The following is a 20,143-nucleotide window of genomic DNA, read 5'->3' on the forward strand; positions in this document are numbered from 1 at the left end:
GCTAGCATCTACACTCTTGAGGTGTGTGTATTGGTTTTTGTTTTGTTTTGTTTTGTTTTGAACTTACTAGATTACTGGTTTGTTATAAAAGGACAAAACTCAGGAACAGCCAGGTAGAAGAGATGCACAGGGAAGGTATGGGGAAGGGGCATGCCCTCTCCCAGCGGCATTCTATCTGCAGGTGGTGTGTATTATATCTGTCTGTTAGAAACACTCAGTGTTGTCCTGACAGTAGCTTGAAATCAGAGATGGTGAAGATACTTGGAGCGGCAAGACACTTTTTGGTTAGAGTGGTGTCCAGCTGTGACATCTACCAGAAGGCTTGCTCTTCAGAGGATTTCCTTTGAGGGTGATGCCAGGGTTCCAGCAAATGTTACAAAGTAAAACTCTCTCCTTCCAGAAAGCCAACTGTTAAACATTCACCAGCACCCCCATTGGGCCTGCCCATTTGCTTTTGTATCTGAGATTGGGGTGCAGAGATGAACAGAGGCTTGTTCAAAGTCCTGCAGCCAATAAGCGGGGGGGCTAAGATTTGTCTTGGGTCTTCCAGTTCCTGCCAAGATGCTCTTTCTATTACACAGATATGTTAGTGGTGAAAGGCACAAGGGTCAGGGGTCAAGTTCAGCTGTGAGCACTTATCTCCAGGGTTCCTGTAACATAAGTGAAAGCTCTGTACGGAGTAGAGTCATAAATGAGGAGAGGGGATGATTAACACAGAAATCAAATGCAGTTGCCAGTGGGGTGGTCGTCTGCTCCCTGCGATCAGTTAGGGGGATAAATCGAGAGGTGCAGAGACCAGATACTGAACTGTGTTCCTAATGCGCGGTGATAAAATTATTGAATGGAAGAATGACTCAAGAATGAAGAACATTTTTCACCACCTGATATTATGTTATATACGCATTTGCTAATTTATTTTACATCTCCCCCGTAAGAATGTAAGCTCCATGAGGGCAGGGACCTAGTCTTGTGTGCTGCTATACACCCAGCTCTCAGAATAGTGCTTGGCACACAGAAAATGCTCAATAAATATCGTTGAATGAATGAATGACCCAATCCTGCCGCATCTTGGCCTCATGGCTCCAACTCCCAGGGGAAGTTTTGCCCAGAGGAATGTGCCTGGTGACATCCAGCATTGGGGACCCTCTAACCTGTGAAAGGCCGCTAGACTCTTGGTGACCATCATTTGTCTTTTTTCTTAGATGACGGAAGGCCGTCGATGTCAAGTACATCTTCTTGATGACCGGAAGCTGGAACTCCTAGTACAGGTAAATGACTTTTGGCCAACTTTCTAAGTTTCTTCTGTGACTGATATTGTTCAGACTTTGATTCAGCTGAAGGGTGGGTGAGAATATAAACTATTTTAAAACCTCTATTAAAATCTACGAGTGAGGACTGGGGCACACCGTGGTATTCGTGTGTGTGTGTGAGTGCTATTTTTGTTCATTCTGTTTCTTTGTGCACCACGCCTAAGGCATTCGAGGCCAGATGTAGATCTAACCTATTGTTACAAATCTCTAGAAAAGGAAATTCCACAACTGCCATTAACTAATCTTTCTACATGGAAGGAGTTAACTATAATATAACCTAGAGAACTCTTGCTACAATTAAGACTGATTTTGTCATCTTCCTGGCTCAGAGGGGAGAAACAGTTTGTTGTTTTCAAGTTACGCCTTCATAGATGTGAAGAAAGAAAAACGATCCCTTGGCTCTGTCTTCCCTCTAAGGGCTCAGTAACCCCCGACCCCCGCCCATAGGTCATCACTGTCATTGCCGTTGACCATCTATATGTCAGTTAACACACAGGAAATCAATCCATCTATCCCCAAACTAAGAACATATCAGTGGCAGAGAAGTCAGAGCAGGAATAGGAATCATAGACCCTGGTTTTGTTCAGCTTCAAAAAATATCTATCATTGTTTTCCTCAAAGCCCCAAAGAATGAAGTTTCCAAACTTGATTTAAAGAACTTAATTCTAAATCTGTTGCTTGCTTCCAGCTTTTCTAACTCTATTTGCTTGATATTCTCCAATGTCTATAAAATTCTCAGGGCAGTGCTCCTTATCCCCCCTCATATTTTGCCCTGAAGAAGCTACAGTACATCAGGAGGTTGAAATGACGCCCAGACACTCAGATCTCTTACTTGTACTTGCTGCTGGGATTTGAAAATGTTCAAACTGCTAACTTAAAGAGTGAATAGTTTTAATAAGATTTCAATTATAAAGGTACTACAAATGCAGTGTAGGAAAGAGAGAAACCGTAGGAAGAAGCTCAAAACCATAACATACTAGTTTGACTACTATTCTCACTTTGGCAGATTTCTTTCCAGCTTTTTTCATGTTTGTATTTCTTACATGGTTGTAATCATAATGTGTGACTAATTCTCTATTTTATTTTTTTCACTTAACGTCTTTCATTAGCCTTTTCCAAGTTACTTAAGTTGTCATCTTTGTTAATAGCTGCATAAATTCCAGAAATGGATATTCCATTAGTATCAAATCGTTTACCCATTTGGGTCCATTGAAGGTTTCTTTACAATTTTTCCACTATTACAAGTAAATGCTGTGATTAATTTATCTACCTGTGTAAGGTTCTTTCACATTTTGGATTACGTCCTTATTAGACTAGATTCAGAGGATCACATTCGTTTTAAGAGTTAAAACCCCCGCTTGGATTTGGAGGGTGGGGCAGTGGACAGGACTGCAAAGTGAGCAAGATCTCTTCAATTAGCAGCGTCACTAACTAACAAAGCACTTGGAGCTTTAAATTGTTAAGAATCATCTTCAGATGCTTAGAGGTGAGTGGTCTGGTGTGTTTTAGATGCTTTTTTTATACCAACTCTTAAAGGCTTAGAAAGCGGCCACCCTCTTAAATAGGAATTAAGACCTCAAGTGGCAGTGAAATGACAATCGTTGGCCAGCCTGCCCTGGGAAAGTATGATTGGGGGCATCTGAAGTGGACCCGAGTCACAGAAAAGAGATGTAATTACTGATGTACAGCAGTTTTGAAAAGGTCATCCTCAACCCTTCACCATCAAGAAAATGTTGAATTAGGCTAAACAAGAGAAGTTCATACTCTTCCCATCCCTTTTTAGAACATGCTTCAAATGTTATTCCCTCTTCCTAGAACACTCCTTCCTGTACCCTCACCTCTGTCCCTGGATGGTTTCTGTTAAACTTTCAGTTCACAGCTTAGAAGACACTTTCCCCCCCCAAGGCTTTCCCTGGCCTCCCTGCCCCTCCCAGGTCTGGGTCTTACTGTTACCAAACCAGACTTGGGTCTACTCTCCTGCATGCAGTAAAGCTGACTGCTGATACCAAGTTGTGGTGAAGGGAAGTGCAGCATTTATTGCAGGCACCAAGCAAGGAGTTTGGGCAGCTAATATTCAAAAGGCCTGAACTCCCAATGGCTTTCAGGGAACGGTTTTTAAAGACAGGGTGAGGAAGAGGGTTGCGGGGTGTGTGATCAGCTCATGGACATTCTTCTGATTGGTTGGTGGAGAGGTAATCGGGAGTCAACATCATCAACCTTCTGGTTCCAACCAGTCTGGGGTCTGCGTGCTTGTGGTCAGCGTACAGTTAACTTCTTCCACCTGGTGGGGGGCTTAGTGTCTCCAAAACAGCTCAACGGATATGGTTCAGAATATTATCTATGGCCCTTGAGTACTTGATTTTGTTTAATGGCTAAACGATTATTATTTTCTCTGGCTTGACTGTTTTCCTTTGTTTTTGCATTTTCTCACTTCTCTGATTAAATTTGCTCTTTGGAACTTGGGGAAGACCTAGGAGGCTAAAGTTCTTCTATAAACAAGAGGCAGGTGGAGGACATGGGGTGTCTGTCCCGGGAAGGCCCCTAGGGTCCTGCTCAGTGACATTAGCTGTCACCCTTCCCCCTGAGGTTTCCCTCTTACTGTCACAACTCATCACAACTCACTGCCATCGCCTGTTTACTTGTCAGCATTTCCCAGAGCCACCAACAATTTGAGGGCTGGGTCTGTGTCATGATCACTGTGGGTCCCCAGCACCCAGCCCAGTGCCTGGCACATAGGTCACTAAATAAATCCTTGTAGAATGAGAGAATGGGCAAATCCTAAGATACCATGGAATTACCTCCCCAAAGGACCATAGAACCAATTGCTCTGCAGAGAACCAAAAAAAACAAAAAACAAAACCATGGAAGCAACCTAAATGTCCATCGATGGAGGAATGGATAAAAACAAGATGTGGTGCATATATACAATGGAACACTACTCGACCATAAAAGAGAACAAAATAATGCCATTTGCAGCGACATGGATGGACCTAGAGATTGTCACACTGAGTGAAGTAAGTCAGACAGAGAAAGACAAATATATGACATTGCTTATATGTGGAATCTAAAAAAATGGTACAAATGAACTTATTTACAAAACAGAAATAGAGTTACAGATGTAGAAAACAAACGTATGGTTACCAAGGATGAAAGGGAGGTGAGGAGGGATAAATTGGGAGATTGGGATTGACATATACACACTACTATATATAAAATAGGTAACTAATAAGGACCTACTGTAACCAGACAACCACAGAGATTATTTCCTGCACCGGTGCAGACCTGGCCACTGTGAATGAAAGCATTTCCCTTCTCTGGGTTACAGAGCACCATGGCGATAATCCCAACATTGAAGGCTTATTATAAAGCCGTTTGAGATTACGTAGTGGAATCTGCACATCCAAATTCCTGTTGACCTTGAGTAAATCCCACATTACCTGTACAGGGGAAAGAGCAAAGGTCAAGAGTGCACGTACGGGAATTTAATATTTGAAAGGCTTATCCCTAAATCCACAGGCAGGTAGGTCCCTGACACCCATGACATTACCATGTAACTCCCTAAGTCCTTAAATTGCACTTAAGGACAGCTGGAACGATGCTATGACACAAGGATGTCATTCAGTAACAAGTCAGGCCTTCAACTTTGGTCATGCATTTGGACTTTGTTCAGCTGCGTCACACTCCCATCCAACCCGGAGACAATGGCATTTGCTCTGTTGCCCAAAACTGTTTCAACCAATTAGAAATGTACTTGAAAAAGCCTGCATCAAAATGAGAGAGGCCCCCATCATGTACGTCTCTCAATCAACCTCTTCTTGATGCTTCTATAACCAGACAAGAGGGTACCATGCATGTTTTGTATTAAACTGAACTTCTCACGTCTGGTCTTCATACAGTTATTCCTTTAAAATGACTTTCTTCACTTTTTTTCTGACCTGAATGCATGTTTAAGGGAGCATTTGGGAAGCAAAGAAAGAGAAATGTGCTTTAGCCTTAGTGAGAGTCATTGCAATAAGATGGAGAAGAATTTCCTGACAGTGAGGGTCGGTTGGTGGAGAACTGGAAGCCATAAATGGGAAGATTCTGGGCCCTTTCTCTTGGGTTTTTTAAAAATAGAGTAGATTTTCGCTAGATTGGAATGCCTGAGGTGTGGTCCTTCCTTATTAGGGTCTCTTGAGGCTTATGATACTATATGACATCCTGTCCTACAGGAAGAAAGGCCAGTGCAAGAAAAACAGACCTGTTTTTTAAAGCCCTTTCCCAGCACTTTAGATGAGTGGGTATTATGCTCTGTTGGCAGAATTTCTTCCCTTTGATGATAGAGCCGAATTAGAGTCCTCTCCATCCCCCAACTCTGCCACAGTGGGAGCTGTGATGTGGGGCAGATCCTAGGATTACCGTGTCTCTCTAACCCCATCTCTAAGTGGCCATTGGCAGCACGTTTATAACTGTCTACTTCATTAAAATAGAGGAACAAAGTGTCCTGTGATTCTAAGAAATGGAACAAACTTCAACAAATCAGTGTTTCTCAAGAGAATTAAAGATAGTAGCTAGACTATTGTTCTAAGTTACATGGTGTCCCTAATCTTGAGAAAACCAGTGGGACAGAAACATCAGGAGAGATTTAACGCTACACTGCAGAGTACATTGGAGCCCTTGAAATGTGGCCAGTCCCAATTAAGATGGGCTGTGAGTGTAAAATATGCACCAGATTTTGAAGCTTCATATTTTTTTAAATAAAAGGAAAATACCTTATTAATGATTTTTATATCGATGATTCCATGGTGAAATGATAATATTTGGGGTGAGATGAAAGAAAATACATAATTAAAATTAATCTCACCTATTTCTTGTTCCTTGTTTCATGCGGCTACTAAAAACGTTAAAATTTCCTATTGGGCTCCCATGATATTTCTGTTGGACAGCGATCTTTTTTTTTTTTTTTTTTTAAATAGATCTTCATTGGAGTATAATTGCTTCACAATACTGTGTTAGTTTCTGTTGTACAAAAAAGTGAATCAGCCATATGCATACATATATCCCCATATCCCTTCCCTCTTGCGTCTCCCTCCCGCCCTCCCTATCCCACCCCTCTAGGTGGTCACAAAGCACCGAGCTGATCTCCCTGTGCTATGCAGCTGCTTCCCACTAGCTTTCTGTTTTACATTTGGTAGTATATATATGTCCATGCCACTCTCTCACTTCATCCCAGCTTACCCTTCCCCCTCCCCATGTCCTCAAGTCCATTTGCTACGTCTTCGTCTTTATTCCTGCCCTGCCACTAGGTTCATCAGTACCATTTTTGTTTTTTTAGGATTCCATATATATGCATTAGCATACGGTATTTGTTTTTCTCTTTCTGACTTACTTCACTCTGTATGACAGATTCTAGGTCCATCCACCTCACTACAAATAACTCAATTTCGTTTCTTTTTATGGCAAGTAATATTCCATTGTATATATGTGACACATCTTTATCCATTCATCTGTCGATGGACATTTAGGTTGCTTCCATGTCCTGGCTATTGTAAATAGAGCTGCAATGAACATTGTGGTACATGACTCTTTTTGAATTATGGTTTTCTCAGGGTATATGCCCAGTAGTGGGATTGCTGGGTCGTATGGTAGTTCTATTTTTAGTTTTTTAAGGAACCTCCATACTGTTCTCCATAGTGGTTGTATCAATTTACATTCCCACCAACAGTGCAGGAGGGTTCCCTTTTCACCACACCCTTTCCAACATTTATTGTTTCTAGATTTTTTGATAATGGCCGTTCTGACCGGTGTGATGTGATACCTCATTGTAGTTGTGAATTGTATTTCTCTAATAATTAGTGATGTTGAGCATCTTTTCATGTGCCTCTTGGCCATCTGTATGTCTTCTTTGGTGAAATTTCTATTTAGCTCTTCCACCTATTTTTTAATTGGATTATTTGTTTTTTTGATATCGAGCTCCATAAGCTGTTTGTATATTTTGGAGATTAATCCTTTGTCCATTGTTTCATTTGCAAATATTTTCTCCCATTCTGAGGGTTGTCTTTTCGTCTTGTTTATGGTTTCCTTTGCTGTGCAAAAGCTTTTAAGTTTCATTAGGTCCTATTTGTTTATTTTTTATTTTTTATTTTTATTTTTTATTTTTTATTTTTAAATTAATTTTATTTATTTATTTATGGCTGTGTTGGGTCTTCGTTTCTGTGCGAGGGCTTTCTCTAGTTGCGGCAAGTGGGGGCCACTCTTCATCGCGGTGCGCGGGCCTCTCACTGTCGCGGCCTCTCCCGTTGCGGAGCACAGGCTCCAGACGCGCAGGCTCAGCAGTTGTGGCTCACGGGCCCAGTCGCTCCGCGGCATGTGGGATCCTCCCAGACCAGGGCTCGAACCCGTGTCCCCTGCACTAGCAGGCAGACTCCCAACCACTGCGCCACCAGGGAAGCCCCCTATTTGTTTATTTTTATTTTTATTTTCATTATTCTAGGAGGTGGGTCAAAAAAGATCTTGCTGTGGCTTATGTCAAAGATTGTTTTTCCTATGTTTTCCTCTAAGAGTTTTATAGTGTCTAGTCTTACATTTAGGTCTTTAATACATTTTGAGTTTATTTTTGTGTATGGTGTTAGGGAGTGTTCTAATTTCATTCTTTTACATGTAGCTGTCCAGTTTTCCCAGCACCACTTATTGAAGAGGCTGTCTTTTCTCCATTGTATGTTCTTGCCTCCTTTGTCGTAAATTAGGTGACCATATGTGCGTGGGTTTATCTCTGGGCTTTCTATCCTGTTCCATTGATTTATATTTCTGTTTTTGTGCCAGTACCTTACTGTCTTGATTACTGTAGCTTTGTAAGTACAGTTTGAAGTCGGGGAGCCTGATTCCTCCAGCTCCATTTTTCTTTCTCAAGATTGCTTTGGCTATTCGGGGTCTTTTGGGTTTCCATACAAATTGTAAAATTTTTTGTTCTAATTCTGTGAAGAATGCCACTGGTAATTTGATAGGGATTGCATTGAATCTGTAGATTGCTTTGGGTAGTATAGTCATTTTCACAATATTGATTCTTCCAATCCAAGAACATGGTCTATTTCTCCATCTGTTTATGTCATCTTTGATTTCTTTCATCAGTGTTTTATAGTTTTCTGAGTACAAGTCTTTCGCCTCCTTTGGTAGGTTTATTCCTAGGTATTTTATTCTTTTTGTTGCTATGGTAAATGGGATTGTTTCCTTAATTTCTCTTTCTGATTTTCTGTTGTTAGTATATAGGAATGCCAGAGATTTCTGTGCAGTAATTTTGTATCCTGCAGCCTTACCAAATTCACTGTTTAGTTCTAGTAGTTTTCTGGTAGCATCTTTAGGATTTTCTATGTATAGTATAATGTCATCTGCAAACAGTGAAATTTTTACTTCTTTTCCAATTTGTATTCCTTTATTTCTTTTTCTTCTCTGATTGCCATGGCTAGGACTTCCAAAATTATGTTGAATAAGAGTAGCAAGAGTGGACATCCTTGTCTTGTTCCTGATCTTAGTGGAAATATGTTCAGTTTTTCAGCATTGAGTATGATGTTGGCTGTGGGTTTGTCATATATGGCCTTTATTATGTTGAGGTAGGTTCCCTCTATGCCCATTTTCTGGAGACTGTTTATCATAAATGATTGTTGAACTTTGTTGAAAGCTTTTTCTGCACCTATTGAGATGATCATATGGTTTTTATTCCTTAATTTGTTAATGTGGTGTATCACATTGATTGATTTGCATATATTGAAGAATCCTTGCATCCCTGGGATAAATCCCACTTGATCATGGTGTATGATCCTTTTAATGTGCTGTTGGATTCTGTTTGCTAGTATTTTTTGTTCAGGATTTTTGCCTCTATGTCCATCAGTGATATTGGTCTATAATTTTCTTTTTTTGTGATATCTTTTTCTGATTTTGGTATCAGGGTGATGGTGACTTCATAGAATGAATGTGGGAGTGTTCCTCCCTCTGCAGTTTTTTGGAAGAGTTTGAGAAAGATCAGTGTTAGCTCTTCTCTAAATGTTTGATAGTATTCGCCTGTGAAGCCATCTGGTCCTGGACTTTTGTTTGTTGGAAGATTTTTAATTGCAGTTTCAATTTCATTACCTGTGATAGGTCTGTTTCTATTTTCTAATTCTTCCTGGTTCAGTCTTAGAAAAGTGTACGTATCCAAGAATTTTTCCATTTCTTTGTGGTTGTCCGTTTTATTGACATATAGTTGTTTGTAGTAGTCTCTTATAATCCTTTGTATTTCTGTGATGTTAGTTGTGATTTCTCCTTTTTCATTTCTAATTTTATTGATTTGCGTTCTCTCCCTTTTTTTCTTGATGAGTCTGGCTAAGGGTTTATCAATTTTGTTTATCTTCTCAAAGAACCAACTTTTAGTTTTATTGATCTTTGCTATTGTTTTCTTTGTTTCTATTTCATTTATATCTGCTCTGATCTTTATGATTTCTTTCCTTCTACTGGCTTTGGGTTTTCTTTATTCTTCTTTCTCTAGTTGCTTTAGGTGTAGGGTTAGATTGTTTATTTGAGATGTTTCTTGTTTCTTGAGGTGAGATTGAATTGCTATAAACTTCCCTCTTAGAACTGCTTTTGCTGCGTCCCATAGGTTTTGGGTCATCGTGTTTTCATTGTCATTTGTTTCTGTGTACTTTTTATTTCTTCTTTGATTTCTTCAGTGATCTCTTGGTTATTTAGTAGCACACTGTTTAGCCTCCATGTATTTGTGTTTTTTACAGGTTTTTTCCTCTAATTGATTTCCAATCTCATAGCATTGTGGTCAGAAAAGATGCTTGATACAATTTCAATTTTCTTAAATTTTCCGAGGCTTGATTTGTGACCCAAGATGTGATCTATCCTGGAGAATGTTCCATGTGCACTTGAGAAGAAAGTGTATTCTGCCACTTTCGGGTGGAATGTTCTATAAATGTCAATTAAAACCATCTGGTCTGTTGTGTCATTTAAAGCTTGTGTTTCCTTATTTATTTTCTGTTTGGATGATCTGTCCATTGGTGTAAGCGGTGTGTTAAATTCCCCTACTATTATTGTGTTACTGTCGATTTCCCCTTTCATGGTTGTTAGCATTTGCCTTATGTATTGAGGTGCTCGTACGTTGCATGTGTAAACATTTATAATTATTGTATCTTCTTGGATTGATCCCTTGATCATTATGTAGTGTCCTTCCTTGTCTCTTGTAACAGTCTTTATTTTGAAGTCTGTTTTATCTGATACAAGTATTGCTACTCCAGCTTTCTTTTGATTTCCATTTGCATGGAATATCTTTTTCCATCCCTTCACTTTCAGTCTCTATGTGTTCCTAGGTCTGAAGTGGGTCTCTTGTAGACAGCATATATATGGGTCTTGTTTTTGTATCCATTCAGCCAGTCTGTGTCTTTTGGTTGGGGCATTTAATCCATTTACATTCAAGGTTATTATTGATATGTATGTTCCTATGACCATTTTCTTAATTGTTTTTGGTTTGTTTTTGTGGGTCTTATTCTTCTCTTGTGTTTCCCACCTAGAGAAGTTTCTTTAGCATTTGTTGTAAAGCTGGTTTGGTGGTGCTGAATTCTCTTAGCTTTTGCTTGTCTGTAAAGCTTTTGATTTCTCCATCGAATCTGAGTGAAATCCTTGCTGGCTAGAGTAATGTTGGTTGTAGGTTTTTCTCTTTCATCACTTTAAGTATATCCTGCCGCTCCCTGGGTCATTTCATCTGTTTGAACTCAGTTTCTAATTGATACAGTGAAGATGTACAGATTTGACACATGACGAAGAGTTTCTACAACGTGTCGAAGCCTGAGGGTATCAGGTGTGGAAGAAACTTAGACAGCAGCAGATTAAATAATTCTTGCCTTCTCATCACTTATCTCTGTCTGACAAAGATGCTAGTGATACTGGCTTAAAGGTTAAGTAAGTTAATATGAGCTCTGAATAAAGCAGCACTGAAGGCAAAGTAAATATTCTTACCTATAATGGGCTTAAAAAATACAACCTGGATATGACTTGTTAAGAAAACCTGGAGCTCTGTTAGTGCTACATGGAATAAGTGAACAGCCCTGGGTTCTCTGCATGTGCGCACACACCCACATACACACCCATATACACACACACCCTCTCCCCCCCATCCTCCACTACTTCTGTGGTTTATCACGTTCTTCTGTAAAAATACAAAGGATTGTTCTCTACCAAGGAAGCCAGGAATTCCCTCAGAACACACTTTGCCAAGAAAAGAAATATACAGAGTTGATTCTGTATCTTCTCCACCGAGAAGGGTGGTCTGCTCCACTCGCTGGCCCGTCTGCTGAAGCGTGAGCTGGCTCGGCCATCTGCTTCTGTCTGGTCTGAAGTCACCAGGAGGTGCAGTCTCAGCCAGGGGTGGGAAGCCCTGTGCAGAAGCTGGGAGCAGACCGAGGGCCCGGGGCGTGATGAACCTTCTGTCCGGGACCTCCCAGGCCACCAGCCCACCTCATAAAACGAGCCAGAGGGGGAGTCAAGCAGCACTGCTTTGGGCTGACCTCAGACGTCACCGTGAGTACCGTCACCATTTATCAAGCTTCTCGCTGCAAAGCTGGGCACTCCCCCAAATGAGCCAAACAGATGTCTTTCCAGCCCCTGGAGGAGGCTGATAATATTTAACATCTTAAAGGCACATGGTGAAGCAAATAGATGTTAAGGTATAGATTAGAGGTGGCGAACATAATGGTGTGGAATGGTCACTCTACATGGAATCAAAAGCTCATTTAGTGGCTTGGAGAAATAAGAAATAGTCCTTAAAGTATACCCATGGGAGCCACGAGCAGCTCACGAGTTTCCCCCTTTGGCGAGAAGAGTGAGGGGCCTGTACATCCTCCCTTCTGCATCAAGGGCCTTTCTGGAAGAGTTGGTGAACTCTGCTGTGCTTGACAACAAAAGAGAATCCCAGTCTCCTGGCGGGGCTGTGACAGAGGAGTGTCAGGATACGGCAGATTGATGCAATCATCCAGGGGCCCCACCCAGACATGCATCCCAACATGCACGCACAGGTCCAGGAGCAGGCAGCTCAGCCGGCCACAGGGCGAGGAGGGGAAACCATCTCCCAGGCAGTTGGGGTCCAGGCTCCGGCTGCCTAGCAGTATCCCCTTCTTTGCCCCCCTCCCCTACCTTACCCTCCTTCCATGCCCACCCCTCCGTTTCTGTGCCCCATTCTCCCTTGATGTTAGTTTTAACCAGCCTTTAAATGTACTGCTTGGAACGATTTGAAACGGCCAATATTTGGCTGACTTTGTCCTGCTGAAAGGACAGCTTTATGGGGTTGTGTGGAGGACGAGAAAGGAACTTTTAAGAGAGGAAGACAGTGCATCTCCTCCCCTCCCAGGAATGAGCCTCTGGAAAGTTGATATCGCGGCTTGGTTTTGTGTGTGTGTGTTACTGCTGAGTTATTTGTTTCTTTGATCCCTTTACAAACTCGTTTCCACAAACTCTCTAAGGTAGCCCAAGGCGGTGTTGGCAGAAAGGAGCCTTGGGAGACGGGTGGGAACTGTGGCCTGCTGGTTTAGCATCTCTGCTCAAGAGGGATGAGAAAGGTGAGGGATAAAGACGAGCTTAACGCACAGTGCAGGTCAGCAAAATGTGAATAATTGTGCTTATAGGGGAAAGACACACAAAACACACACGCACGCGTACCCACTGCCCTCACCCTCACCCCACCCGCCAAGGGGGTGTGGAGATGGAGAGAGAGCTGGCCATCTGGAAAGGGTGGCTTCACAGGAATCTGGGCGTTAACAAATCTGGGTGTTGTTTTGTTTTTCCCCGCTAACTCGCAGATTGATTTTTGGCACACGGCTCATTTCAAGTACGTGCGCATTTGGTGAATCTCTACTATTCATCTTTCCCTGCGCTATGCAGATCTCAGTGTGCCTTCCTTTGGGGCAGGAGGTCATGTCTAGAGGTGAGAAGTGATTATTCGGGCTGTACGACTTTTTACACATCCAGGGGTGGGTGTTCTTAATTCTAAAATGGGCTGCATGTTCTCACGACTTGCTCTCCAGTGACCGCGACAGCCCCCCTTTCTCTGTGCAGTTATACCAAGGGCACCCCGTCCTCCATAATAAGGAGAGGGTGCAGGAGGATTCGGGGGGCAGAGCTGTGCTTTCTGGCAGCCTTTGCTGCAACTCGTCCCATCTGGCCCAGAGATGGATGGAAGGGAGGGAGACGGGGGAAGCGATCCCCTCTCCTGGGAAATACGGTGTGATCCGTATCAGAGGTGGTGGAGAAGGAATCGGAGGTCTGGGGACATCTCAGCTGCTCTGTGCTTTCCCCTGCCTCTTCCACCGCTGTGGCCCTGCCTCAGAGCCCTTGAATCTCTCTGCTGTCCAGTTTCCTCACTTGCCCAGCAAAGACCTAACAATTTAGCTGTCAAACAACACGGAAGATTTCCAAATCTTTCCAAAGACCCCGTCTCACACCTCAGCCACCTCCTAGGTACAGGCAGACCGTGGAGATATTGCAGGTTTGGTTCCAGGGACTGCAAAAAAGCAAGTCGCACAATGCTTTGTCTTTCTCTGTCTGACTTATTGCACTATGCATAGTACTCTCCAGGTCCATCCGTGTTGTTGCAAAAAATTTTTCATTCTTTTTTATGGCTGAGTAATATCCCTTTGTGTGTATGTGTGCGTGCGTGTGTGTGTGTGTCATGACTTCTTTCTTTTTAATTTATCTTATTGAAGTATATTTGATTTACAATGTTGTGTTAATTTCTACTGTACAACAAAGTGATTCAGTTATGCATAGATATATATTCTTTTTTATATTCTTTTCCATTATGGTTTATTATAGGATACTGAATATAGTTCCCTGTGCTATACAGTAGGACCTTGTTGTTTATCCATTCTCTATATAATAGTTTGCATCTACTAACCCCAAACTTCCAGTGCATCCCTCCCCCACCCCCCTCCCCCTTGACAACCACAAGTCTGTTCTCTATGTCTGTGAGTCTGTTTCTGTTTCATATATATGTTCATTTGTGTCATATTTTAGATTCCACATGTAAGTGATATCATACGGTATTTGTCTTTCTCTGTCTGACTTATTTCACTAAGCATAATACTCTCCAGGTCCATCCATGTTGTTGCAGATGGCAAAATTTCATTATTTTTTATGGCTGAGTAATATTCCTCTGTGTGTGTGTGTGTGTGTGTGTGTGTGTGTGTGTGCGCATCGTGATTTTTTTATCCATTCATCTGTTGATGGTCACTTGAGTTGCTTCCATTATCTTGGCAATTGTAAATAATGCTGCTGTGAACACTGGGGTGCCTGTATCTTTTCAACTTAGTGATTTCATTTTCTTCAGATACATACCCTGGAGTGGGACTGCTGGATCATATGGTAGCTCCATTTTTAGTTTTTTGCGGAACCTCCATACTGTTCTCCATAGTGGCTGTACCAGTTTACGTTCCCACCAGTAGTGGTACCAGGGTTCACTCTTCTCCACATCCTCGCCAACATTTATTATTTGTTGTCTTTTTGATGATAGCCCGTCTATAAAAATATCGAATCACTATGTTGTATGCCTGAAACTAATATAATATTATAAATCAGCTATACTTCAATTTTAAAAATTACGTTTACACTAGTCTATTAAGTGTACAATAGCATTGTCTAAAAAAATGATGTACGTAGTTTAATTTAAAAATACTTTACTGCAAATACAACATTGTAAAGCAACTATACTTCTATAAAAAAAATACTTTATTGCTAAAAAATGCTAACCATCACCTGAGCCTTCAACAAGTAGTAATCTCTGCTGGTGGAAGGTCTTGCTGACTGATCAAGGCGGTGGTAGCTGAAGACCAGGGCAGCTGTGGACATTTCTTAAAATAAGACAACAGTGAAATTTGTCACATCAGTTGACTCCTCCTTTCATGAACAGTTTCTCTGGAGTATGCAATGCTGTTTGATGGCATTTTACCTGCAGTAGAACTTCTTTCAAAATTGGAGGCAGTCTTCTCAAACCCTGCCGCTGCTTCATCAACTAGGCTTATGTCATATTCTAAGTCCTTTGCTGTCATCTCAACCATCTTCACAGCGTCTTCGCCAGGAGTAGCTTCCATCTTAAGAAACCACTTTCTTGGGCTTCCCTGGTGGCACGGTGGTTGAGAATCTGCCTGCCAATGCAGGGGACACGGGTTCGAGCCCTGGTCTGGGAAGATCCCACATGCCGCAGAGCAGCTGGGCCCGTGAGCCACAACTACTGAGCCTGCGCGTCTGGAGCCTGTGCTCCGCAACAAGAGAGGCCGCTATAGTGAGAGGCCCGCGCACCACGATGAAGAGTGGCCCCCGCTTGCCGCAACTAGAGAAAGCCCTCGCACAGAAACGAGGACCCAACACAGCCAAAAAGAAAAAAAAAAAAAAAAAAAAGAAACCACTTTCTTTGCTCATCCATAAGAAGCAACTCCTCACCCATTAAAGTTTGATCACGAGATTGCAGCAATTCAGTCACATCTTCAGGCGCCACTTCTAATTCTAGTTCTCTTGGGGTTTCCACCACATCTGCAGTTGCAAGAGTGACGTCAAAGATAAATACAATGAATAATGAAAAAGTTTGAAATATCATGAGAATTACCAAAATGCGTCACAGAGACATGAAGTGAGCGAATACTGTTGGAAAAATGGCTCTGATAGACTTGCTCAATCCAGGGTTGCCACAGACCTTCAATTTGTAAAAAACAAAACAAAACAAAAACAGAATATCTGCAAAGTACAATAGACTGATGTGCAGTAAAACAAGGTTTCCTGTATGTGGAAGTGATCATCTAAGTGGCAGCTCCAACTCCACAGACCAGCCCCAGCACCTTCCATGCTCCTCTTGAAATCCAGGTCATCATTTCTTTGCACCTGCTTTAAAGGTGAGCCTACCGTTCTCCAAGGCAACCAAGCTTAGGAACCCAGCCTCCTTTTTTGACTTACTCCTCAACGCTTTTCCCTTCCTGAAGTCTTGCCGGGTTTTTCCCTCTTAAGGAAATACCTTCCTCCTCCAGTTCTGCCGTCACCCTTGTGGGTTTGCCGTCGCCGGCATGCTCATTGTCACCGTCTGTTTGCGCTGGTCCTGTCGTAGCCTGCTCGCTCACCTACGTAATTCCATCCCAGTCTGTCCTGCATGTCACACCCAGGTTATTCTTTCTGAACTACTGCTTTGTAACATACCTCTGCCCAGAAGCCTTCAGTCGTCCATCCTGTTTGAATTCTTCTGTCGGACTCTTACTTCCCTCCATAACCTGACTTTGTCAAGAGCAGTGTATTAAAGAGACGAAGGGTGTCATTTTGCCCCAAACTGCCTCTTCCACTGGGTGTGCCCTGTGGTGTCGTAGGTGCTACCCTTGGGCCAGCAGAGCGGGGGTCCTAAACTTCACAATTGCAGGGAGTTGTATGTACAGTGATAGACAGGTGCCGCCACGTGACCCGACTCTAGTCTTTTAGACCAATGGTTCTCAAGCTGCTTTTAGTTCCAAAATCCTTTGTCCAAAATCATCTAAATGGAGGAAGTCTGAACCTCTCCGGCTTGTTCCTTACCCCTGATAGGGATTCCCCTGAGGGGGTCTCCGCAGACCCCTCAGGATTTGGAAATCAGTATTCTAGTTAGAAACCAGCGGATGGAAAATATAAGTGTCCTTTGCTTTATGCAAATGAACACGTTCCTGAACAGTTCAATGTGACTTGAGCTTTAATTGCGTAAGTCAATTTTTAAATGCTTTGGGAAATGTTATAGCTTAGAGATTCATCATCACATTAGCTAACTGAGTACTTCTTTCTGTACCAAACTGTTCTAAGTGTTTCCTATATGCTGAATCATCAGATGATAATTAGCTCCATTATTCTTCCCATGGTTCAGATGAGGAAATTTCGGCACAGAGCAGTTAAGTAACTTATTCAGGGTGGCACAGCAGGGAAAGAGTAGATAGCTGATTCAAAATCAGGCTGTCTGGCTCTGAGGAAGGGCCGCTTGTCACCAGTACACTGAGCATACAGGTTCTGGGGCCAGATGGCCTGGCTTCAAAACCTGGCTGGAATTCAAAACAGTCAAGGTCCTGAAGTTACCGGCTTAACAGTTAGTAGCTCCATCACCTTGGTCAATCGTCCAGCCTCTTTAAGCTTCAGTTTCCTTAATAGTAACCTGGGAATCATTACTGCCTCCAGTCCTCCTGCTATAATTTCATCTGTAAATTGATACTAGGACCTGTCTCACAGAGTTATGATTAGGATTCAATGAATCAGAACATGTAACATGCTCAGAAGATTTCCTGGAACATCACGGGCCATCAGATGCCCAGCCTGGACCACTTAGTAGCTATGGTAACCTGGGCAAGCCACTTCCTTTGCTATCTCTCTGTAAAATGGGAATGTTAACTCCCTCGGCCTTTGGGGAAATGCTACGTAATTTGTGGTGTTATTATGCCTAGGAAGTCATTGGTCTTCCTTATGACTCTGTACAAGACTTTATGGAGTATTTCTAGAGTTCAGTGCAAATTCATTTGACAAGTGATGGGGTTGAGTGTCAATCAAAAATGTCTTAATTGCTTAACCTTTTAGGCTTCCCAGCACATTGTCCCCCGATCTTTTTATGAACACTGGTTATCACTTCTAATCCTTCCAATGTCATATACAACTCATATGACAAGGTCATAGAAGACAGGCAGGATATCAGTGGACATGTAACCATGCCGAGTACTGATAACCATCTAGCTGAGTGAATTCGGTTGTGACTTCCAATTATGTCAAAGCATGCTAATCACTCGTCATTCTGGGGGATAAAATAAGAAAAAAATGATTTTGATGGTTGCAGCCTAGTATCTTATAAATGCCCCTATCCGTAATACTTTACATTTAAAATGATCTTGAAGCATAAGCATATATAAATGGCTGTGACATGTGGGAGTGTAAAAACTGAAGGCAAACACTATGCCTCATGAACAAGTTAGTGATTGGTTTCCCAGCTCATGATTCACAATCTCAAATTTCCCCAAGTTCACGCATTTCCCATTAAGGGCTGTATCCTTCCCAGAGAGTGTGGCGCGCTTGCCAGATTTTGTAGCCCAGAGTGGGATGGACATTTTTGGGCATTCAAATGCGTTCTTTGCGACTCTGCAAGGCTCAGAAGAACATGTGCGTAAGCAGGCCTGGTGGAATCCCAGCCATCTGAGATCATTCCCAGGAGAATTGCCTGGCTCCGGAAACGCCTAACTGCCAGTTCAAAACTGGTCGCAACGTTTTTCTTGGGGGAAGATTTTAAAATCTCACGCGGAGTCCTTTGCCGCTGGCTTAGATCAGTACAGTGATTCTTTTTTTAATCTTTATTTTATATTGGAGTATAGTTGATTAACAACGTTATGTTAGTTTCAGGTGTACAGCAAAGTGACTCGGTTATACATATATATGTATCTATTCTTTTTTCAAATTCTTTTCCCATTTAGGTTATTACAGAGGATTGAACAGAATTCCCTGTGCTCTACAGTAGGTCCTTGTTTGTTATCTATTTAAAATACAGCAGTGTGTACCTGTCAATCCCAAATTCCCAATCTAACTACAATGATTCTTCCATTTTAAACTGTTGATAGATCTTAGGATGCATTACGAGATTAAAGCTAGTCATATGTCGCTATTATAAAAATCCTTTATTACCTTTCCTTACTTTTGTAATAGAGTCAGTGATTTTTAAAACAGCAGAAAGAGTATCCGTAGATTCATACAAAGGTATGTTGGACTGTAATAATCCTCCAGATGACCCCAGTTCTCCATTTCATTTAACAGCCTATCTGTCACAGAGTCAGAGAGGTGTGGGTACATCACTGCCTTCTCACCCGCCTTTCGGAGATTAGTAAAATGATACATGAACTAATGAATACTGTGATATCGGAGTGCCTGCACCGTTCAGTTGGCTTTGTCACACACACACACACACACACAATATGTGTATCTTAGGGAGTAGCACTGCCATGTAACCCTGAGTTCAACAAACAGCGCACTCACCAGATTGTATTCATAAGAACGAAAACAACCATCTTTCAGTTCAGCTTCACTTTGCGCTCAGTGAGATTAAGTGCAGTTCCTCCTGCGGAAGTTCTCAGGCTCCCTGACTCAAGTGGTCACGAGCTGGCTCGCAGCAACTCCAAGTGCCACATCTTCACGCAGCCACGGTCCAAAGCAGGAAGGGAGCTTCTCCTCTTGAAACTCTTTTATCGTGGAGGGAGAGCCTCCCCTGTCCCCTACTTCCCTACCCACCCCAGACTCTAGTTGGTTCACATTCCCGTGTCCGAACCAGTCCCTGACAAAGGGACTAGAAATGATGGGATGGGCTTAAACCAGCGCTTCTCTAACTGTTGTCCTCGATGGGCAGCGTTGGCACCACTTGGAAGCATGTTGGAAACGCAGATTCTCCAGCTCCACTCGGGATGCACTGAACCAGAGACTCTGGGAGTGTGGGGTCCAGTGATGGAGCCAGAATCTGGTTCCGTGCAGCCAGCCTCTGGAGCCTGCGTGCTCACCGGGCACACTGTATGTTAAGGCAGTAAGACTCTAACATAGAGGAAAGTCCAGATCTCTACACCTTTCTGGAGCTTCCCTCGGGGGCTCACAGTTAGGGCCAGGGTGCCGCTGTGGTTCCCAGACTTCGGGATTTAAGGGGCTATACAATATAAAGATGAAAGTAGGGCTGGAATGTTTGCTGTTTTTGCCAAGTAAGGGTATTAAAAAATATTGCTGACTACGTTAACATTCATTTATTTAATAAAAAAGAAAAACATATACCAAAAAGGATATAAAAGCAGAATAAAGAGCAGTCTTTTAAGTAGGATACATTTCGC

General features: G+C 42.3%; 1 protein-coding gene across 9 annotated transcripts in view; it reads left to right on the forward strand.

The window, feature by feature from the left end:
- The window catches only part of FRMD4A (FERM domain containing 4A), a 474,406-nt gene that overhangs the window by 275,552 nt on the left and 178,711 nt on the right, over window positions 1-20,143 (forward strand). For all 9 annotated transcript variants that reach the window (XM_057544411.1, XM_057544410.1, XM_057544409.1 and 6 more), the window contains exon 2: window positions 1,203-1,268. In XM_057544411.1, coding sequence (XP_057400394.1) covers window positions 1,203-1,268 — 66 coding nt within the window. The remainder of the gene's footprint in view (window positions 1-1,202; window positions 1,269-20,143) is intronic.

Source organism: Balaenoptera acutorostrata, chromosome 3, assembly GCF_949987535.1.
Source record: "Balaenoptera acutorostrata chromosome 3, mBalAcu1.1, whole genome shotgun sequence".
NCBI lineage: Eukaryota > Metazoa > Chordata > Mammalia > Artiodactyla > Balaenopteridae > Balaenoptera > Balaenoptera acutorostrata.